A 23510-nucleotide genomic window follows, 5' to 3' on the forward strand; every position below is an offset into this window, starting at 1 on the left:
CAGATGAAATACTTAGGTTGATGGAGGCTTTGTCTCCTCCAAATCCCTTAAATCTTGCTGCTTTCCCACCACGACTTGTCCATTTGTGCTGTTTGCAGTTTGGACCCAGGCTCTCCCCCACACCTCTGGAAGCCATGTGCATCGTGTTATTGGCGGAAACCCGTGGCCAAATGTTACGAATTTCATCCAGGCCATCTTATAACTCAGCTTGGGGGAAGGTTTACGTGAATTGGCTGCTTCTGCTCTGAGAAAGGGAGGATACTTTTCTCAGCCTTCGTCAATGAACATGTGGATGATGTTTTTTCAAAAAAAAAAAAAAATTCTTTAACTCTTCTTTGGAATATAGGGACACTCTGCTTTAATCATCTTTGACTTTGGTGAAAGGCTTCTTGAATTTCTTGTGCCATTGAGGTAGAAGTGGACAGCATGCACGACATCCATTGAAGACGTCTCAGGATCTCCCCTACTTCTGTGTACGAAGTGGAGGGATTAGTCCCTTGTTACATGAAGCCAGCCAGGGTCCTGCAGAGGCAGCAGCTATAGACATCTGTGAAACATCGATGATCAGACAATAGGTAATGGCACTTTGCAGATCTTCTGAAGGGGTCCAGGAAACCATCAACCAGAGAAACTCTCGGAAAAAGCCTCTACTGTTTTTGAGAAATCCACCCGTCAGTCATAGTGTTTGTGAGAATAGAGTCTGTGATGCAGGGGGACAGGAGATTTCAGAATTTGGTAGGAGGTAGAACTGTCCATAATTTGCCCAACCTGGAAGAAGAGACTTCCTGCCCCTGTCTGATTTTGTGAGCTAGCAAGTTGTTCTCCAAGTCATTTGAAATTAATTTTCTTTTAGTTTGGGTTGGTTAACATTCTCTAGAGATTGTTTGGTCACAGGAAGCAAAACATGTTTTGTTCTGTGTCCTTCTCTGTTATTCAGTGCCCAGGATCTAGGACAAGTCGCTTAACCTTCTGAGCCTTGGTTTATTTATCTGTAAAGCTGGGGTAATAGTGCCCATCTCAAGGAGCTGTGTGATGCTTGCCCAAAAGCCACACATGCAGCGTCTGGTCCACAGTCGGCCCAGAAAGTAAGCTAGAGAAAAGAAAATGTTATTAAGAAAATCGTAAGGAAAAGAAAATACACTTACAGTACAAAATATGTATTTATTGAAAAAAATCTGTGTATAAGTGGACTCACACAGTTCAAACCCATATCGTTCACGGGTCAACTGTGTAAGTATTCTTAACGATGCCATTGTTAATTCTAATATACAGTTTTATTTTAAATTGTATTTTTAAAAAAAGTAAATCCAGTCCCATTCTTCACTTTTGACTTACAGTTAAACTGTAAGCAGATGGAAAGCGCTAAACTGTATATTAAATAGATTTGTTTTCTGGTCCTGGCTCATGTTTAGTTATATGGTAGGTTTTAATTAGTTATGGATAAGTCTGGGCCTCAGTTTTCCTCATTAAAGAAAAAAAAAAAAGAGGACTTCCCTGGTGGCGCAGTGGTTAAGAATCCACCTGCCAATGCAGGGGACGCGGGTTTGAGCCCTGGTCCGGGAAGATCCCACATGCCGCGGAGCAACTAAGCCCACGAGCCGCAACTACTGAGCCCACGTGCTGCAACTACTGAAGCCCGTATGCCTAGAGCCCGCGCACCGCAACAAAGAGTAGCCCCCGCTCGCTGCAACTAGAGAAAGCCCTCACGCAGCAACGAAGACCCAATGCAGCCAAAATAAATTAACAATTTTTTTTTTAAAGTTGCCAATTAGATGGTTTCTAAGATCCCCTTCAGCTTAACATTTCTGTGATTCTGTTTTAAAATCTGGAGAGGTAGAGGGGAGCACACCCAAGATAAAATGCTCCGGTTCACCCAGCTGGCCTGTTAGCAGAGCCAGGAAGAGTGCGTGGGAAATCTGGCAGACGGAGATCCATCCGGAGCCGTGGATGTGTCCGCTGTCATCTCACCTGGGGTGTTTCCCCGGGTAGACTCATCACCGCTGCTTTGTATGGCAGAGTCATAAAGAGCAGGCGGCGCTTGCCTTCAGGTTGGTGCTGATTGGGAACCGAGTTTCCATGCGTAGAACGGGTCATCAAGCTTTCTGAGGTACTGGCGGGGCTCGATAGAGGTGGAGGATGCCGGAGGGAAGGGGCATCTCTGCTCCCAGGGGAGGTAGAAGACCCCAAAATACACTGCTCACCTTGCTCCGAGCAGTGACTTCTTGAGCGGTTAGAATGTGCTTGCACCGTTGTGCCTCCTTCGGGACCCCGGTTGGCTAACTCCTCATTGAGGAGTTACCACCAGGTAAACTTTGTCCCTGCAGAGAAGCCATTCCTGGTTCTGCAGTTACAGATTTGGGGAATGTAAACATTGAATGAGTTATCTCAAACCGTTTTCGTCCTCAGCCCGTAGCAGAGATAGAGCTCCACCTCCTGAGTGATTCATTTTGGATCCTCCACTCCCTGAAGGGACGTGTAAGGGAAAAATCAGCGGATGGATGTTGTAGTGTTTGACACGGAGCCTGAATGTAGGTTGCTAAGTTTTGCTCCAGAATAAATATATCTTGGAAATTCTCATTGCTTGATAGGGAGTCAAGGTAATTTTGGGGTCTCTGCTAGGACTGTCCCATTTGTACGTTTCTGATGGCCTCAGCTGGGCTTGGGAACACCGGTAACTAGGGAGAAGGCGAAATGGCGGGAATATTTCTTGGTGCCATTCCGGACTGGAGAGATGGGTCAGAGGACTTTGGAAAGCAGGCCAAACAAGGAGAGGATAGTACAGAAAAAGAGGGGGCGAAGGATCTTCTGTGGGTGAATATGGGCTTTGGGCAGCTCTTACTACTGTTTTCTGCCCAGGAGTTGTGTCCCTTCTCCCACTCTGGTTGTAGGGGAGCCGTGCACTCCTCGTAAACAGAGCGCGGTTGCTGTGAGTGGGAGAGAGTTGTGGCGTCTGCTCTCCTTTGCTGGTAATGACTTGGAAACTGAAATAACACTCCGCCTGCCTTTCTAGAGACTCCTGGCAGCCTAAATGGAAAACTTGTGTCAAATGAGCAAAAAATCAGGGAGGAAAGGGCCCTTGAGCACCCAAAAACTATTATGTTAAAGTCCTAGCAGATACGCCATGTGCTTCACATCCTGGGAGAGCTCCTGGCGCTTGTAGAGGACGCCCTGTGGGGATGCCCTCGAGGGTCAGATGCTGCGCCACACACCTCACCTCATTCCCAGTGGCCCCGCAGGGTGGAGCATTGTTAGGCCCATGTTTTAAGGTTTGAAAAACTGAAGCTCCAGGGGATTAAGTGATGACTTGCTTACTTCCACCCTGCAGGTTAAGTGGAAGAATAGGAACTTTTATTATTGGATCACGTCTGTGCCTTTACAGGCTTAGACTTCTTTGAGAAAAGGATGAAAGCTGTGGGCCCTTAACCTTAAAACACACACACACACACACACACACCCCTCTACACTGTCAAGGTGCTCACAAACTGTGGGACTATGACTCTGGACCCCAATTTATGAATCTGTGATTTATTCCTTCTCTCAAAGTTGGGGCTTTTCCCGTGTTCTTTTGTTTCTTTTTGTTTTTAACAGATAGGCTTCTAATTTCCTAATCCATAGCAGATTAGATGAGGGAGTGTAGCTGATGGCCTGTCCAAGAGGTAGAAAAATTTAAAACACAGACACAGGGCCATGTTCCAGGAATGGGCACTCCTAACGGTGTCCTTGGCCAGTGAAAAGTGGTATGACTGTGTTCATTGCATTGTCCTCTGTGTAAAAACATGGACCTTATAATACATTTAAGAGGGAGTCCCATCTTTTAGGATTAATAGAAAGTTGGTACATTTGTGCCTCAGTATATCCACGGGTGATTGGTTCCAGGACCCTCTGCAGAGACCAAAATCCAAGGACACTCAAGTCCCTTATATAAAATGTCATAGAACAATGATTACAGTCGGCCCTCTGTATCCGAGGGTTTCGCATCCCTGGAGACAGAGGGCCAGCTGTGCTTTGCTTATCTGGAAGAGGTCACTGGGAGGAGTGCCCCGTGCCTCTGTGATAATGGGATAGCTCTAAATATAGAGTAGGACGGTGCAGTCCTTCTTTCTTGCATCTTTTTCTGGCTGTCTTCTTCCCTGGGTCACGAGCTCCTGGAGGGCAGGGACCACGTCTCAGTAGTTCAGCTCTGTGTGCCCAGTGCCTCCACGTCACCCAGCAGTTGACTGAATCAAGTGGAAAGATGGCATGGGTGTAGTAGCAACCTCTCATCATGATACAGGATCAAGTGCTGATTCTGCCACTGACTGTGTGACCCTGCACAACTTTCTCTGAACCTCATTAGCTGTCTGTAAAATGATGGGGCAGGGCTTAGATAAACTTGAAAAGTATATCCGGACCTAAATTTCTGTGATCTGGCAGATTTTTTTTTGACCCAGAATTTTATTGTGTCAACAACCTGGTTTTCTTTTCTTTCTTTCTTTCTTTCTTTTTTTTTTTTTGGCCATGCCATGCAGCTTGCAGGATCTTAGTTCCCCGACCAGGGATTGAACCAGGGCCCGTGGTGGTGAAAATGCTGAGTCCTAACCACTGGACAGCCAGGGAACTCCCCTGGCAGAATTTTTTTTTTAAACCAGAGACTCGTAAAGTGATTGTTTTCACAGTGCTCAAAACCACATTAACCCAAGGCACTGAATTAATTCACCTTGAAATGGTTAATTTTATGTTGAAGATGACCTTGGCCCAGCTGTGATGATATACAGTGGACCCCAAAAGGTAAAAGGAGGCTTGATCTGCCAAATGGGCTTTCACTGTGGTTTTGATTAACTTGGTATAGGGTTTTGGATTTTCCCATGGGAAGGAAAGTCATCCCAAGGGAACGCTTGTGTTTGTGTTTGGTGAGCCATCAGCCTCTGTGTGCTGCTGTCATCGCTGTGTCCCTTCCAGAAGATTCAACCAGAGGACACTCAGTGGAAGAAACACTTATCTTTTTATTAATCCAAACTGTGCAGTTTTCCAGAGTGACCTACAGATGAGTGGTTGGCTGGGCTGGCCTGTGAATCTTCCCCAAATGGCCCCCAGGACAAACTTTTCCTGAGCCACATGGCAGAAAACAGATTCAGCTATTAAACAAAGTTGCTTGTTGGGTCACAGATTATACAAGACAAACCATGGTTAGATTAGACTCCATAAATTTGTGATAAATCAGCCCGGGCTCCAGTGAAGTTTACCTTTGTGTTGTCTGTGAAGTATTTTCTAAGCCTCTTGGGAATGTAAACGAGTGAAGGCCTTGATGAATTTAAGAACAAACTGTGAAGGCCTTGAAGCTTTGGTTGGTTGTTTATGTATAGACAGATGCTATGATCTGGGGACTTCCCTGGTGGCTAAGAATCTGCCTGCCAATGCAGAGGACACGGGTTCGAGCCCTGGTCCGGAAAGATCCCACATGCCGCGGAGCAACTAAGCCCGTGCGCCACAACTACTGAGCCTGCGCTCTAGAGTCTGTGCGCCTAGAGCCCGTGCTCTGCAACAAGAGAGGCCACCGCAATGAGAAGCCCGCGCACCGCAACAAAGAGTAGCCCTGGCTCGCCGCAACTAGAGAAAGCCCGCGCACAGCAATGAAGCCCCAACGCAGCCAAAAATAGAAATAAATAAATAAAATTTTTTAAAAAAAGTACTGATCTGCCTCAGCCAGTCACTAGAGCAGGCCACGTAGGACTTATGCTCGGAAAGCCAAGCGGTTTGAGTTACTGCTTGTCCTTGAAATTACAAACACTATTTTAAAAGGACACACACAAACATACACACACCAGCGAGGCTGCAGCATCATCTTCTAGCAGGTGGTCCCCACTGGAAAACTTAGTCATCTCAGGCTTCTCGTTTCTAGTAGGTACCCTTGGCTTGTCTATCCTGCCTCTTAAAGTCTTTGACCCTCCCGTCCTCTCCAGCCCTACAGCCAGAGCCCTGGTTGCTTTGGAGGCCCCTCTTCTGACCCTCTTGCCCCCAAAACCTAGTGACTTAAAATAACAGTAAGCCTCACATTATGCATCTCCAGTGGTTTTGGAGGCCAGGAACTCAGGAGAGCCTTGGCTGGCTGGTTCTGGCCTGGGGTCCCGGGCTGCTGCAGTCAGACAGCTGAGGCTGGAGCACGGGGCTGGCCGGGCGGCTCACTTGAGAGTCACAGGGTCTCTTCACGTGGCTTTTCCACCTGGGCTCCGTAGCTCTTCCTTACAGCAAGGCCGCCTCAGGGCAGTTGTTGCGCTGTTTACATCGCCGCTGGGGGCTTCAGGCGTGGGTGTTCACCAAGCAAGGTGGAAGATGATGCTCTTTTCTGGCTCAGAAGTGACAGAGGTGAATCCTGCTATTCTGTGTTGATAAAAGCAGTCACAAAACTCTCCCCATTTCAAGGGGAGGGGACGCGGACTCCACCTCTCAGTGGAGGAATGACAGTCACGTTATAACGGGGCGAGGGGGTGGGAGAGCTTGCTAAGGAACCGTAATCCGCTTCACCTTCTACAACACGACAGTATTCCTCTCAGTCCTCTGTGGGAAAATCTTCCGGGGCTCCTAATCCCTTCTGGAGAAGCACATTTTAAACTTTTAAAGGCCAAGCAAGCTGTACCTATAAAGTCGACAAACACAAGGCGGCTGGGAGCACCGAGGCTTTGTCCCCAGGCCTTGGAGCTCCGCGGAGCCCGGAGCCTGCTGAGGGCACCGCTGCCCTCAGAGGGAGGGCTTGGCTGTAACCTAGCCTTGCTGTGGGCCCTGCACCAGGGCCACACCCCACTGCGTTGCCTTTCTCCGAGCGCGCCTCGGCTCTCCTGGCCTCCCCTCGTCTCACTGCGCCTGCTGCCTCCGTGTCTGCCCGGGGCACCCCTGCTTAGCCCGTGATAACCGGTGCATGTACCCCCTCTTCTGAGGCATCTTTTGCAGTTCCCTGTACCACTCATATGGACCTTTCTGAAACGTTTTTCATTTTTGTGGATTGGTGTGTTTATTGTATCAAGCTTTTTTGAGTTTATTGCAGGTTGGGACATGTCCTGCTCTCTGCATCCCCGCCTGGGGACTGAATAGCTGTTGTTAGGTGATGATTTCCAAATTAGCCTCTGCCTTTTTAGTTCATTGAGTAGGCCAAGTTTCACAGTTCTGCAAATTGCTGGCAACACTACCCAGTGTCTGAAAATTTCTTAGTAGATTTTTTTAAGCTGTAGTGTTTTATTTGATTTCTTATTCTGAAAAATTGTTCTAGTCTGTATTAACAGTTGTTTTACTTGTTGTCATTTTTAAGCAGTTTGTGTGTTTCTTCCTGTCATGTGAAAAAGGAGCAGAAAGTGAAACATTCCCCAGCTCAGTTTATATTCTGAAAAAACACAACCAAAAATCTAAACCGACACCTTGAAGCCTCACCAGCTTAAAGCAGGGGAGCTGTCCCCTCCGTATTCTGACATCCTAACAAGGACTCATCTTCTGTCTTTTTCTGTATAGATTTTGACTACACCATAAGTTCCTGGAGACAGGGACTTCATTATGTTAACCATTCAGCGTCAAAAACAGTGCTTGTTACCTAGGAAACCCTCAAATAATTATTGAATGACTAATTGAATGGGCAGAGAATTATGGAGAGTGAAGTGAAATGGTCATTCTTTTCTTCCCCTAAATTTTATTTATTTATTTATTTATTTGGCTTCATCGGGTCTTAGTTGTGGCAGGTGGGATCTTTCGTTGCAGTGCCCGGGCTCTTCGTTGCAGTGTGCGGGCTTCTCTCTGATTGTGGCGTGCGAGCTCCAGAGTGCATGGGTTCAGTAGTTGCAGCATGCGAGCTCAGTAGTTTTGGCGCTACGGCTTAGTTGCCCCGCGGCCTGTGGGATGTTAGTTCCCCGACCAGGGATTGAACCCTCGTCCCCTACATTGGGAGGTGGATTCTTAACCACTGGACCACCAGGGAAGTACATCATTCGTTTACTATTTACCTTTCAACCTGGAAAACGCCACCCATGGAAGGTGGAACTGGGAAAGCTTGTTTTATGAGGGAAGTGTCTAGGATCAGTTAGGGTTTCAAAGGAGCCATCACGTGGAGAGCCCTTGGTCATGGGGTGGCAGTATACAAAATAATGGAAAGCCGGGAAATCCTAGGAATATAATTGATACGTGAAGAAGTGCACATCAGTGTATTGTGAGCTATGTCTCATCTCTGCAGCTTCTATGTCCCATTGCTCTAGCCATCACACTTGCCTCATATGATCATATGCCTCACATGATAGGCTCTTTTGTGGATGGTTCCTTGAGGGTCAGGACTAGGTTTCATTCACTGGGCCTGATTCAGGGCCTGGCCAATGGCCGGCACTCAAGGCTTGGTTGTTGAATTGAAACCTAGTTGTTGGCCTGCAGGGGGCTGTTGAAGGGCAGGGTGGGTGTGGTGGGTGCATCTGCGCTTAGACTGGGATACAGCGCACAGCCCACTAGAAGGACTCTTAGAGGCCCTCTCCCCAAATCCCAGACCATGAGGTTAAGTGAGCAGACTAGCTTGCACAGACATCCAGTGACAGGGCAGACTTTGGACTCTGAGCTCCTGATTCCCAATTTCTGTCCTTGTTTGCCCTTGTTGGTATTTTTTTCTATTACCTTTAAAAAATATTAAGTGAAGTGAAACTGTGACAGTGAAACAGAGAGCTCAGAAATAAACCCATGCATATATGATCAATTACTTTATGACAGAGGAGGCAAGAATATACAACGGGGAAAGGACAGTCTCCTCAATAAATGGTGTTGGGAAAATTGGACAGCTACATGCAAAAGAATGAAACTGGACCCCAGTCTTACACAATACACAAATATCAACTCAAAAATATTTAGATCCTTGATAACTATGAAGGAACATATTAACATATATGTAAGTTTAAGCAACATGATATCATGAACATCCTTGAATCCATTATTCTGTGCAAGACTTAGATGAATAGCAACTTTCGTCTTCCCCTAGTGGCTTCTTGCCTTATAACTATTCTTCTCACTCTTCTGAATTTTGTATTTAACATTCTCTTGTCTTAGCTAATAAGAAAGAAAGCCTTGCTATATTGGTTTAAAATACAGACATACACACACACACGCACACTGTGCCTGTGTGGGTGTGTGTGTATCTAAATAACAGTTCAGGATTGCTGGGTTTTGAGCATCCTAGGTAGTCCCCTTGGACTTGCTTCCCCTCCCCCACCATCATTCTCTTTCTGGGGCCACTCATGTTGTTGTACGTAGCTGTGGACCATCCATGTTTTCTTCATTCTCTTGTGCTATTTCCCGTTTGGGACCCTCAGGATTTGGGATGACCCCACCCCCACCCCCCAAGCCAAGGGCTCCAGTTAACTCTAATTTTAACTTTTCACAAGCTGTCATTAAGCTTTCCCATGTTGCTTGGCTTATGGGAAGCTTTTAGTCACATTTTCTAATTTAATGCTAGTTAGACATCCTTAGCCTTAGAAATTTGTAGTGAATATTTCCTATTAAGATTGTTGGGATTAATGCAAAATACAAGTTAGACCATTTTGCAGTAGTATTTTAGTGCTTTCAACTCAATCCAGTCAGAGGACTGTCCAGAAGGAAGCCTTCATGCTACCGGCACCCTTGGAGGGTGCGGCCGTGGTCAGCGTATTGGGGTTGGGGGCATGTGAACAGGCTCCTTGGAAGGGTTAAAATAGTGTCTTTTCATGTTGATCTTCTCTGGTCAAGTTATGGCTTTCCTTTTCCTAGACTATAATACACTACTCAGTTTCTAGTTAATCCCTTCTGAACATCCCACTGTGTTCTGGATTAAAGATTCAGTGTAGAATTACTTTATTGCTGGCGGGAATGGAAAATGGGACTGCCATTATGTATGCCTCCATATCGTTTTCCATGGTGGCTACACCAATTTACATTCCCACCAGAAGTGTAGGAGAGTCCCTTTTTCTCCACATCTTCACCAACATTTCTCGTTTCTGGTCTTTTTGGTGATGGCCATTCTGACATGTGTGGGGTGTTGTATCATTGTGGTTTTGATTTTCGTTTCTCTGATGTTTGGCGGTGTTGAGCATCTTTTCATGTGCCTGTTGGCTATCTGTGTATCTTCTTGGGGGACTCTTGTTTTTTTTTTCTGATATTGAGTTGTAAAGCTAATTATATATTTTGAATATTAAAAAAAAGATTCAAACTACTTAAAAGGTGTAAACTAATGGGCCAAAGACCTTAACAGACATCTCACCAAAGAAGATGTACAGATGGCAAATAAACACATGAAAAGACACTCAACATTACATGACGAGAGAAATACAAATTAAAATGAGGTGCCATTACACATCTATTAGAATGAATGAAATCCAGAATTCTGTTATCGCCAAAAGCTGAAAGGCAGGTGGTGCAACAGTAACTCTGGTGGGATGCAAAATGGCACAGCCACTTCCAAAGATGGTTTCGCAGTTTCTTACAAAACGAAGCATACTCCTACCACACAATCCAACAATCACGCTCCTTGGTGTTTACCCAGAGTAGTTGAAAACTAATGTCCAGGAACTTCCCTGGTGGTCAGTGGCTAAGACTCCACGCTCCCAATGCAGGAAGTCTGGGTTCGATCCCTGGTCAGGGAACTAGATCCCACATGCCGTAACTAAGAGTTCGCATGCCGCAATTAAGACCTGGTGCAGAGGAACGAAGGATGGGAGGGAGGGAGGGAGGGAGGGAGGGAGGGAGGGAGGAAGGAGGAAAACTAATGTCCACACAAAAAGATTTCTGGGCTGGGTCGAGTGGGGCAAATGTTATAAAATACTTACATTTTAAAAATTAAAACACGTGTTTGCACACATACCCAGAAAACACTCCCAGTCAAATGTGTCCTACTGCGTATTAAACAATTCACAGGTATTAATCAGATCATTCCAACAAGCCTGTGAAGTAGACACTATTCCCATTTTATGGATTGTTGACCTTAAAAATAAAACAGCCAGTTATTTTACCCGTAAAATGGATTTATTCAGCAGTTGCAGAGAATTGCAATTCAGGGATGGAATAGCAAAGACTATAGGCAAGTCCAGAAAACAAAGGAGAGGAACATTATAGAGAAAAATGAAGTTGGGGTGGGGGGGTTGCTTAGAAGGAATGTCCATCAGAGGAAGGCGAGAGTTCAGGGTGGTGATGGCTTCCCATTGCCTGGGCTCGCTGCTGGATAAGGAGAAATCTTCTTTCCTCCTGCTGGCAATACAAGGTCCCTCTCTTCCTGTTGGGATGTGTAATTGATGCCTAGTGCTGGTGCTCGAGAGCTCCCCCTTCTGGCCTCCTGACTCCATTTTAAATGTGGTTTCCTTTATTCGGTTTCACAGGATAAATAGAGGTTCCTGGAGGTTAAGAAATTTGCCCAAGGTCCTAAGTTAATGAATGGCAGAACAGAGCACTGAATATAAGTCTCTGTAGTGTCAAATCAGTTTATCTGTGTTCTTGACCCTAGAAGTGATGTTAAAATGTCTTCCCATGTCAGCTGGCCACACCCATGTCCCCGTGGCCTTGGCTGGCATAGAAGGCACGGCACAAGTAGGGAATACCTGGTTGCTAGAATGTTTCACTAAGGAAAACAAGTGCTCTAAGGTTTCTGGAGTGTGTGTGTGTGTGTTTCTTTGCAGGGTATAGCCAGTTTGTTGTGTGTCCCAGAATAAACTGTCACCGATAACCATCTTGAGCAGGGGACAGGTTTTTTGTTTTTGTTTTCTTTTCCAAAAACAGCCTGCTGTATATGCCACATCGATTACCTGGGAGTGAAACTGCTTCCAGTTAACTTATGTGTTATGTGTTACGTCTCTGGTGTATACAAAGTGGGTCCTTGCGTCCCGCAGCCTGTTTTTGGTTGATGTACCTTGAAGTGCAGATGGTTGGATTCAAAGGTTATATTTCATTACCGCCAAATGTGGCATTTCCAGGATTACCTTGTACACTTTATAAAGATTCTTAAGCGTGTTGATGTGGGGCTTTCAAAAATCCTGAGATTGGTCTGAGCAGAGCAGATTCAGGATACAAATCAGGCAGTGCCTCTGGTTAGTCGTGTTGGGGGCTCCATGAGCCTTACTTGCACTTCTTAGCGTTGCGTGCAGTGGTCTTCATCATTTTCCTGGGCCCACCTTTCCCACCTTATTTCTGGTTGCTCCTCTCGAGCCTCTGGCCTTCCTCCTGTGTTACAGCCCACTGTGCACTGAATCAGTACTCTGCACCCTGCCAGACGCTCTACCGGTCTCACCCCGCTCAGTTTCTTCCTTCCTCTCTCCATTACTTACTGCATGTTTGCGGTGACTGGCACGTCACGTGGTGGCCCTCGGTAAATATCTGCTGCGTGAGTATCAAACGGAGAGATTATCGTGAGACGAGGGCAGTCTATCCTCCCGCGCCCCTGCCGCAGCACCGACCCGATTTACGAGTCTATCCTCCCGCGCCCCTGCGGCAGCACCGACCCGATTTACGAGTCTATCCTCCCGCACCCCTGCCGCAGCACCGACCCGATTTACGCACTTGTTGTTCACTCTGCCAGCGAGAGCGAGCTCTCGACTGTAGGTGTTTCAGGTCTTGGTCTGCTTTGCCGGGGCCTGGCACCTGGGAAGATGGGCCCAGCCTCAGTAGAATGACTGAAGCACTTAAACGTTTGTGCGCATCTTGCCGCTTGTTCTTTGCCTGGCTTTGTCCCTGGCTTGGAGCTCACCAGGGAACCTGGTCAGGTGACATTTCCTGACGTTCATGTCCAGGTTACAGCAAAGAACAGTGCCTAACCTGCTGCTCGAGCCTGATCACTGCAGGACCAGTTGGGAGTTAATACGTCTGCCGGTCTGGAGAGCTGCTGAAGGAAGTTGATGAGGCTTTGAGACGTGGACTGAGCAAGGCAGCTTTCCAAACTCTCCAGCCCACTTCCACATGCTGAACTGTTTTTTGGATGCCTCCACTTGAGACAGACACTGCCATCCGGGAGGGACTGGCTAGTCTCCCCCCAGGAGCTGTGCCAGAGGGCCCACTGCAGACCTCTTTGGTCTCAGGGTACCTGGGCAAGCTGCAGCTGCCAGAATGCTTTTGAAAGGGGGGTTTTGGTGTTTCTACTGGCAAAGTGACCCAGACACTCCTGTTTCTCCTTTGACAGAGTGATCAGCAGCTGGACTGTGCCTTGGACTTGATGAGGCGCCTGCCTCCACAGCAGATCGAGAAAAACCTCAGCGACCTGATAGACCTGGTATGTGCCTTGTTCGTATGGTTTTCTTTGGGGCTGGGGCTCGTACTAGATTGCTTTTGTGTACCCTTTTCCACACACAATTCAGATCACACAAGAAACCTCCTCTGTCTCCAACTAGACACCACCAGTGGGTTATGAGATTCCTCCAGAGAGGAGATGGGTTTCCTATGATTGTCATTCTTTCAGTGCCACCTATGTAAATCGAGCCCAAGACAGGAGCTCTAAAGTGGATACTGCCTGTTCCTTTCCCCCAGCTGCCTTCTTTTCACTCTTAGAAGCTTACCTTTAGGCCTAGGGAAGAAGAGGCCCCACAAATCCAGCAGGTGTTCAGCAGTGCCTGGTTCCAGGCTTTACTAGTCTCTTTGCCATTGTGGAAGTTTCTCCAGCCAAAGCAGTACAAAAATCTAGCCTCTCAAATGCTTTGGTGGCTTCACTTCTATTTTGAAATGGCATAAAACACAAAAATGGGCTTTTAAAGAGCTCATCACATCTACTTTTTAAAATGTTTATTTGTTTATTCATGCATATATATGGAATGATTGGTCTCAAAATGATGCCAGAGATTAACTGGCACCATAATATTACTTGAAAATGTTCAGAGTATTCAAAAACGCCTATAAAGCTATGGTAAATAATGAAAAGAAGTAAAATAAAATCAGGCCCCAAGAGCCAGCCGAGTTAGTAGATCATTTGGCCGGTGAGTTCTGGCTCCGGGTCAGAACCTGAGCCCTCCCAGATCGTCCTCTGTTCTTTTCACTGTGTTCCCCATCTTCTTGGGTGTAATTATCAATTGCCAAGCATTGCTCATCAACTAGATGTCTTTTAAAATAGTAGCTTGAAAACTTGTTCATATGCTGTGTGATACATTTAGTTCTGTTGTATGCATTCAGAACAGTTTTACTAGGGGAAAACGTGACTGCAGGAGACTCATGTCATTCACAGATAATTCTCCCCGCAGCAGTCTGCAAGGTCCGTTGTGCAACTATTTGTGTATTTATAGAGACACAGACTCCCAATGAGAGGCAGCTCTTTGAACAGAGTCGAGCCTGTGGATGGAGTTGTCAACTTGCTTGCTTTTCCATGTAATAATTCAGGAAATGAGGTGGAGGAGGTTTCTCAAGGTACATAGCCCTGATGAGAAAGCCAGCTACAGGTGCTTGTGATGGAAGCACCAAAGCTACCTGCCCAGCCGTTTTAGATGACTGTCAAAGAACAGAATGCTGAATTGTGATGCGAGGGAACCCACCATATGCCCGGAATGGTGTGTGTGTGTGGGGGGGAAATGCCACACCCAGAGCCCCGGGGCAGGGGGTGGGGTGGGGGGGCGATGTAGATGGCTGAAGTGGCCTTGATGTAAAGAAGAGGTCTGGCCGGCAGGCGCTTTGCTCCTGTCACTTCTTGCCCTGTGGGGTCTGATGCTCTGTGGCTTGTTCTCAGATTTTTCTGGGGGTGCCGTACGTACATTTGGAGCTTTATGTGAAAGATCCTAATTTTTAAACATTGGCTCAAACATTGGATGGTCGTGTGAAATGTGAGTCAGAGGAACGGTCTCTGTTGGGAAATGATGGAATATAAAGTTGGATGGGTAGGAGGTATCCTTGGAAGTCGGCAGGGGGGCTTGGATTTGATGTGGAATTGTTGCCATCAGCCCACATCCTGCACTTTGGACACGGTGTGTTGTGCGAAGCGTTCTCCTCGCGCTTTAGCTCTCATTTAACTCTCAGCAATCCTGTCAGGTAGCACCGCCAGACGCAGCCTGGGAAGTGCGGTGTGGCTTGTTTTTCTTGGTTGGAGAGTTTTGGTTGAGCAAATGCGGAAGTGGGTGGGCAGAAGCCGTGGGTGGATCAGGTCCCTGACCTGGTCAGCTGCAGAGGCTGACGCTGTGTTCCCACTGAGCATGACAGTGTGCCCGGCTGCGTTTAAATTTAGTTTGCCAATTCAGTTATTACTGTACTTTAGAAATAGACCAAGAATAGAAGTAAGAGATGAGCAAATTTTTCTCAGTGGAATCTTCTTGGTGTTTCACAGGCTATTTTGTTCTTATGGCAACTGAAGTGTTTTCCTATAGCTGTGTTGCTTCTCTGTGACTCGCTCGTCACTGTTGCAGAGATGTGTGTGTAGCTACTTCTGTGGAAACCTGGTCAGCTGGTATACCAATTGCTGTCTATACCAATTTTACTTGGGCTCAGCAGGGAAATTACAGCATTGATGGTGAATGAAAGAGCCGTGTCAAGAGCCGTCCTTCACCTTGGCCAGATAATACTGGGTGAGAGAATCGTCCTGAGGGTTTAGTTTGCAGGAGGACACTTAGACCCAGGTTGACATCCCACACTGTATCTGTCCCTGATGTGCGATGTGTAGTATGTGACGTTCCCGAGATGACTGTCAGAGTGCGCTGTTTTCCCACTTGTAACATTGTCATCTGTAGAACGTGACTGGAGAGGGGGTGGAGGCGGATGTCGGTTGTGGGGTCGGCAGCTACCGTTTGCTGAACACCTGCTGTGTTCTCTGGACTGAGCTGGATGCTGCTGTTTGTGTTACTTATCATTTCATCTAGTTTTCACAGTACCCCTCTAATGCACATAAGACCGCTGCACCTTTATTGGATGACGTAGACTCTGAGGAAGAAGCAGGGTGGTACTCTGGCCAACCAAGCAGCACCGGGAATCCTCCTGCCAGGATAACTGCTGGGTACCTTTAGGTCGAATCACTTACACTCAGAGCAGCAGATTAAATATGGTGTGTCTCCCTCATCTGTCTGTCTTTCCTGTTTGGGGGGAAAATGTTAAATAATTTAATTCATTTCTAATCTGAAATATTTTAAACATAGATGTATTATGGAAAATAATTTAAAGTTCACATAATTAAAAGAAAACCAGAGACTTGAAAGACGTTCCCTGCTTTGAGCCGGGCCACTCAGACTGCGCAGTTCGCTCTGGTCTGCTGCTTCCTGGAGAGCCTGGAAGGCACCGACTTGCCCTCGCCAGGTTGTGCAGGACCCGCCTTGAGCCCCATCTACCTCCAAAGGCTGAGCAAGAGGCCATGATGGACTCCCATCATCCAGGATGGGCTGGGGAGTTGGTATTCTCATTAATTTTTTAATTTGAAGTGTGATGAGTTTCGAAATGGAAGTGGAGCCTGACTTTTCACTGAATTAGGGTCTGGTAAGGCATGGCCTCGTTAAAGCTATATTGACATGCTCCAAAAGCCGTTTGAGGCCCCTGCTATGCACTGTAATGCATAAGGAGCATTTGGGTTGGTTTTGTAGTCCTGGAAATTACTCCTTTGAATGTTTTTCTTTCATCACTGCTGTTTTTCTTCCATTTTCCCTGGGAATGACTGGTTTTCGTTTTGTTCTGTTTTTTGCTGTTGTTTCTTTTTAACTGGATTTGCAAAATTCTTTCTTTCCTGTAAGAGTCCGTTCGTGCTCAGTGTACCGCTGTGGCTCTGAAGTTCACTTGTAGTTTTAGTTCCTTCCCAAAGCTGTAATTTTAGAAAACTCGCCCTGTCACGGGTCTCCTAGAAGCAGTGCATCCGGGCCTTTGTTCCGTGTAATCTGGGATCAGTCAGACGTTCTCAGAGCGGCTAACGCCTGGCCCGGTGCACAGCACTGCAGTCACTCCTCCCGTGCTCACCTGCCGCAAGTAATGACGGGGAGGTGGAGGTTGTATTTCTAAGACTGACGAGAATGTCCGGATTTGCCAGCAAACCCCATGAAGGGAACGGCCTCGCTTGGATGTCGGCGCCAGAGAAAATGTGGGGAACTTATCCGGTCCACCAGTGGTCCAATTACAGGGGAGTATTCAAGAGAAATGTGGCGCGTGCTTGGCAGCTAGGCCGAGGCAGCCCGATTATCAGGCCAGATCGGTTTTCTTTTCTCTTCTTTCCGCCGTCAGAGCTTTCGCTGCTTGGAATTATGATGCCTGCTCTGGTTGGTGGGAAATGACCTTCCTTTGCAAGATGGCCAGAACATCATTTTATTACGTATTAATCCCATTGTGCTAGAGTGAAGCCAGCCGAAATCCGTTTTTAAGCTGTTTCAGAAATACCCACAGGTCCATGTGGGCCAAGAATCATATGACGTTAAGATGCTCCCTCGGCTTCCTAAACTTTGACCTTCTATGGCTTTACTCTGCACACTGGCAGCAAGAGCCAGAACTTCTCCGCTGGGGTGTATTTTGAGCCCTGAGCTGAGGAAGGAGTTTGTTTCTGCAAATTGGCACCCAGCAGGCCGCCGTCCTTTGCCTTTTTAAGAGCAAACCAAAAATAGACCTAAATCTGTTTAACCAAGAGGAAGAGTCTTTGCTTGCAAATGTTGGTCACTTCATTTTTATTTATTTATTTATTTTTACTATCTTAACCTGAGTTTTGGCAACTCAGGTTAAGTTTTTTTGTTTGTTTGTTTTTTAAATTTTGGCTGTGTTGGGTCTTCGTTTCTGTGCGAAGGCTTCCTCCAGTTGCGGCAAGCGGGGGCCACTCTTCATCGCGGTGCGTGGGCCTCTCACTGTCGTGGCCTCTCTTGTTGCGGAGCACAGGCTCCAGAGCGCAGGCTCAGTAGTTGTGGCTCACGGGCCTAGTTGCTGCGCGGCATGTGGGATCCTCCCAGACCAGGGCTCGAACCCGTGTCCCCTGCATTGGCAGGCAGATTCTCAACCACTGCACCACCAGGGAAGCCCTCGGTCACTTCATTTTTTAATTCCTTCTCTCTACTTTGCTTATAGCCACCCGAAGATCCAGCTCTTGGGTGTCCCCCAACGAGAGGGAAAGCACCCAGGCCATCCCGCCAGGCCTGTGGGTTAGAGGTGGAAGAGCCATTCTGATGCTCTGACCAGGGAGTTGAGAACTTGATCGGTTTTCATTTCAGCATAGTTCTTTTTAGCGAGCAGAATTGCCCTCCAGAAATAGAAAGGGCCAGCCTCAGCAGTGCCTGTACTTTGAACAGCTCACAGAAACTGTCCACCTGTAGGTAGTGCAAGGTCCGCAGGGAGATTACCACTTGACAGACTAGAAGGCTGGCGTGCACGGGGCGCACCTAGACGTGGGGGATCCTGAACCAGTGAGTGGAGACCTCCAGCTGGTGCTGCCAAGACCTGCTCTCCGTGCGGGAATTAGCCCGTGGAGCCAGGCTCACACTCCTTTGTGACTGAAATTGAGGCTGATGTTATTATTTAACGGTCATTAATATCATTGATTATCTGTCTCATCTCTGCTAAGCATTGTTAGTTTCCAGTCCCTAATAGCTGAACCTAGGAAATCTGGAACTGATTTTCCCAGTGATAGCTGTGTGGGGTAAAACTCACAACTCAAACTCAGCTCTGTCCCCAGAGGTTGAAGATGTGCCGGGCCCGGGGACCTTAAGGCCAGACGTGATCTGGTTCATCTGTGGTCAAGAGGGACCAGGCCCGTATTTTCTTCTTGCCTGGCTTCCCAGTTACCGTCACTGTTTAAAATAGTCTCGTACCAGCATGTTTTCCTCCTTTGTTTCAAAGACAGCATTTAAAATGTCTTCTTTCTGAAGAGGTCTTAGACTAAATAGGCGAAAAGTGAGTGGATTCAGTCAACACTTACTGAGCACCTCCTATGAATCCGACACGGTGCCCGACCCGGGAAGAAGTGCAGCCTTTCTTCCTCGTCTTCTCTTCCACAGGGGAAAAAAATGCTGGGATCCTAGAGCTTGATCCGTGATAAAAATGACCTTGGCCGGATCCTCTCAGCCCTTGGGTCTGGACCAGCTAATCAGCTCTGAGGACAACTGTCAGGAGTTGCAGAACTGAGTTATTCTTCGTACAAGCATCTGACATCTCCCTGTGCCAGACGCCATTCTGGGTGCCGGGGGTACGAGATGAAAGGCCTGGCCCCGCAGAGCTGATGTTTAGTGGGGAATTCAGGCAAGATTTTCTGGAAGGCGGGAGGCTTGGCCACGCCAGCTTTGCACGCTGTACCTCCGTCACAGATCACAGCAGGCATGATTATTTGTCTTCACTTCTGCGTAGAAGTAGTCTCGGCTCTCCGGTGAGTTTCGCCCTCCCTTCTGCCTCCTTGCTGGCCGCCTTCCGCCTGGCCTCTTACTGTTTCTCAGATTCTTTTCCCAAAGCATTCCTGACAAAATGTTCCTGACAAGAGCAAACACTTATCTTTGGAGTTTTGAGGGCAAAGCCAAAAGTGGCTGCCTCTAGCAGAGAATTCTGTGTTTTGTCTTTTTAAAAAAGAATTGCATCCCAGTTCATAACATGCCCACATGCAAGACATTTTAACATGAAAAGAACGCTTTCTTCACCGAAGCCTCGAGTCCAGTTGGCTCTCCAGGAAGTAGGGCACTGCATCCCAATGCCCTGGTGCTCTGGGACCTTGTTGGAGATGCTCAGCCGGGCTTTGTGACCGGGCCTGCCCACAGTGTTTCGTTTCCCTGCTGTCGGCCCCTGGGAGCCGAGGGGAAGAGGGGCTCCCGACCCTGGGGCCAGGGCTCAGTAGGCCCGCCAGGCCCAGGCGAGTACCTGGGCAAGTTGCCTGCGGGTTTCTGTTGGAGGTGGGAGCACTTGGCTTCCACTCTTGCATCTGTGGTGAGGTCTACAGGGAACTGTTCTCCCCCAGGCCAGATGTTGTCTCTGGAGCAGGCGCAGGGGAATGGATGGAAGAGTCGGTAATTATGCAGGGACCCCTGAAAACAGTCTGTCGCACTGATGTTTCTGAGCTCGTTCGGAGCTTTCCTACAGGCAACTGTGCTGCAGTTTCGGTTTTACAGGGCGAAAAAGCATTCCAGCCAAGGGCCCCCAGCAGTATTTTAATGAACTCCATCCCTTGGAAAGTTGTGGTGAGCCTTTTCATGCAAACGTTTTGCTCTTTGAATGGACTGCAGCTGTAGTGACTAAAGCAAGGCCGAGGGAGAAAGCGGACCCCGGACTCAGGGTGCTGGACCGGCCCTCTGTTCCCCACCCAGGGTGTCTCTGCGGAGGGAGGTGGCCTTTCACGACCCCAGCCTGTTGCTGAGGCGAGGACTCTGCCACCTGATGGTGATTTATGTCAAGGTGGAGCTAGGCAGCCCTTCTAAACTAGGACTAAATGTCATGATTTGCTTAGAAAGAGGAAACGGGGCTTCCTGGGGGGCCCTCACCCGACCCCCGCCCCATAGATATGGCCGGAAGTTATTTGAAATTCTGATGAGTTCTGTTATATGCAGAATAATAGACCCTCATTTGATCCAGTTAAGGAGGACGTGAATTGCCTCCTGAGCCATGCAGTCCAGACCTGTTAAAACTTGAAACAGAATGAATAAAGGAGAAGAGTACAGGGTCATTTGCTTTCTTGTGTGTGTGTGTTCCTCAGGGAGCAGGGGCGGCTTTGCTCCCGGAGACTCTCCTGAGCATTCTAGAACAGTCGAAGCAGATTTCCCACTATGGCTGCGGGCTTGAAATTCTCCAGAGCTAGGTAATTTGAAAGTTAGTTGTCTCCCATCCCCTTTAATGTCAGCCACCCAGTGGTATGCTTTTGTTATTTTTCAGAGGATATTATAGAGTTCAAAATAAAAATTATTTTTTGTTGGGTCTCAGATTTAGAATTTGCTTCTCCCCTCTTTTCATTCTTCATAAAATCTTTTTCAATGGATGACATAGGAAAATAAATTGCTTTTCATGGAGATCCATCAGATGTCAGAAGCACTGATATATATGGTCCTCGTTATTAACACATTTCATCCATTACCTTGTTTAATCTCCACGGCCGCTCTGTGAAGCGAGTGGCGGGGGGGGGTCCCCTTTTATAGATGAAACTGAGAATGCCCCAGCACCCGATGAGTCCCATACCTGCTCCGTGACCGAGAGGAGAGTCTTGTCTGTTGAATTGCTGTCTTTAAAAATGAAGACATCACAGTATGTCATTTCTCATAGGTCCTGCTAGGACCAGACTGTCTTCTAAGGTGAAACTATAAAAGACATTTGTGATGGGGGCAGGGTAGGCACCGTGGAACTTGTTAGGTACCTCAGGAAAAAAGACGTGTAGAATCTCTCTTCTGTCTCTCCTGGTATGAAGCCCCTTCAGAGTTTGATGAGCAAAGAAAGTGCTGCCGATTCTGCCTGGCCTGGCTGTTGGAGCAGTTGTGCCGAGGTGACTACCTCCACCCCCAAAACACACACACACACGGTGTGCACTGTGTGTGTTGGGGGGTGGCGTGCTCCTTACAAAAGCATGTTGCGCACACCCAAGTAGTATGTCCCTATCTCTTCTTTCAGTTGATTAAGCCAGTCTAAAAATTTTAGGAAAAGCAGGTTCTTGCACTGCAGGATCTAAAGGGATGGGTCCGGAAAGTGACTGCTTTTAAATCGAATGTACCAAAGTCAGCGTACACACCAGCATAAACCGGTCAGAATATCTAAGGTGCCAGGGGATGGGAGGGCACAATCCCACTTGTAACAGCAGAACAACATGCCACCTAGGAACAGGCTTCCCACAAGGCAGGTCGGCCGTGCGTGAAGAGCCTGCACAGGTCGGAAGCAAGGGCAGAGCGGATGCGGTCCGAGAGCTCAGAAACAGGCCCCGGGATGTAAGAACTTAGGGTGTATTACAAGTGACAGTCACAGTTCAGTGCGAGAAAAGAATTGATTCTTCAGTAAAATTGCTGGGACAGCTAATAGTTTTGAAGGAAAACAAGCTGAATACCTATTGCACGGCATGTACTCATACTCCTGATGGATTAAGGAACTAATATTAAACGAACATGAAAGAATCAGAGGGAAAAACGTCAATGACGTTTGATGTTGAGATGGGGGGGAGCCTTTATAAGGCATAACAGCTAATGCCAACGTGATGGCTTTGAAATATGCAAATTTAACTTAAAAGTTTAATAAAAAAAAAACCTTAAAAGGCAAAGAACAAACTCTGAAAAATAGTTGTAGCCTCTGGCAAAGACTGTATCTCCTTAAATCTTCAGAAAACACCTTCCGAGGTTGTTGCTGTCATCCGTCCCTACTAGGCGGAAGCAACAGCAGGGCCTTCGGCAGCTTGTCCAGGGTCACCAGGTAGTGGTGAAGGAGCCAAGCTGTGAACCCAAGCAGCCCAGGGCCCTCAGCCGCTGTGCACTGTTGCCTCCACTAATGAGAAAAGTAGGAATACTGTGGGGGGCAGAGCCAAGATGTACAGGGGGGGCCGTGCACAGGCCTAATCCACAAACGAAACAAGATAGGCAGGCTGGGAGAGTCTCCTTCACTGCTGACCCCTGTTTCTGCTCAGTGGATGGATTCTATTTCCTCCTGGATGCAACTTACACTTTCCCCGACTTTCATGAAATTGGTCAGCTCACCTTGGTGTTGAGTCTCTTGAGGAACAAGGACAGCAAACAATTGAGGAAACATGGTGCATTCTAATTACCTTCTAGGAGCTTCTCCTCCAGATTGTCATGTTAAAGGTTCTGAGAAGTCCTGCGGTTAGCAAAGGAAAAGGGAGAAAAGAACCCATTTTCCTTTAACTCAGCATTTCTCTAACTCACTTTCATGCAATCCACTTTGGAAAACACTGGTTTCCTGGAAAGGTTCATAACCTACACGTCAGATGACCTGGATTCTAGATCCTTTTGGGCAGTGGTCCTAAGTGTGATGTTTAAATTTTCATAACTGTTTGGTAAAGCGTCATGGAAAGAAACAGCTTTTCTTGTTGCTTTTTTCAAATAGAGAACTAATTCCTTCAATAGGAGAGAGAAAGCGCTGCGTACATTAAGCAAGTCTTATTGGAAGCCAGGAGGCCTGGGTTGTGGCTTTGGGTGCCACCAGCTTGCTCTGTGACCAGCAGGTCTCTCTGGGTCTCCGGCTCCTCCTCTGTGAAGTGAGGGCCAGATGGTCTCAGGCCCAGAATCTGAGTTCTGTTGCCCAGCACTAAAAGAACATCACCAGGGATACCCTGTGTCGATGTCACTACTTTCAGGGTCCCCTTTTGCTGGCAGAAGAGGCATCGATTTCTCTCGGGTCTCTGAGAACATAACCTGCCCCGAAGGGTAACTCTGGGGAGAAAGGCGAGCAGGTGGGGCCCCTGGCACCCCCCCCTCCCCGCCCCTCCAGTCAGGCAGAGCGAGGCGGACCCAGCTTGAATCCCTCCTCGGCCGCCTTCCAGCTTTGAGAGGCAGATCACCTCACCTCCCAGAGTTGCCTCCAGTACACAAGATTGGCATAAGAAACCTGCGTTCCCGGGGCTGTGAGGGCTTGGGAGTGTGTATGAAGTGCTAACGTGTGCAGGAAAGACAGGTGCTTAAAAAAATGCTCACTGATGCTTTTACTACCTTCACTGGCTTCCTAGGACCTGTTGGCTTAAC

General features: G+C 47.5%; 1 protein-coding gene across 2 annotated transcripts in view; it reads left to right on the forward strand.

Annotated features, from left to right (window-relative positions):
• The window catches only part of CAPZB (capping actin protein of muscle Z-line subunit beta), a 138418-nt gene that overhangs the window by 50545 nt on the left and 64363 nt on the right, over positions 1 to 23510 (forward strand). For both annotated transcript variants that reach the window (XM_029228913.1, XM_029228914.1), the window contains exon 2: positions 13127 to 13216. In XM_029228913.1, the coding sequence (XP_029084746.1) occupies positions 13127 to 13216 (90 nt within the window). The remainder of the gene's footprint in view (positions 1 to 13126; positions 13217 to 23510) is intronic.

This window comes from Monodon monoceros, unplaced genomic scaffold, assembly GCF_005190385.1.
Source record: "Monodon monoceros isolate NGI ecotype Baffin Bay Population unplaced genomic scaffold, NGI_Narwhal_1 Super_Scaffold_18, whole genome shotgun sequence".
Classification (NCBI taxonomy): Eukaryota; Metazoa; Chordata; class Mammalia; order Artiodactyla; family Monodontidae; genus Monodon; species Monodon monoceros.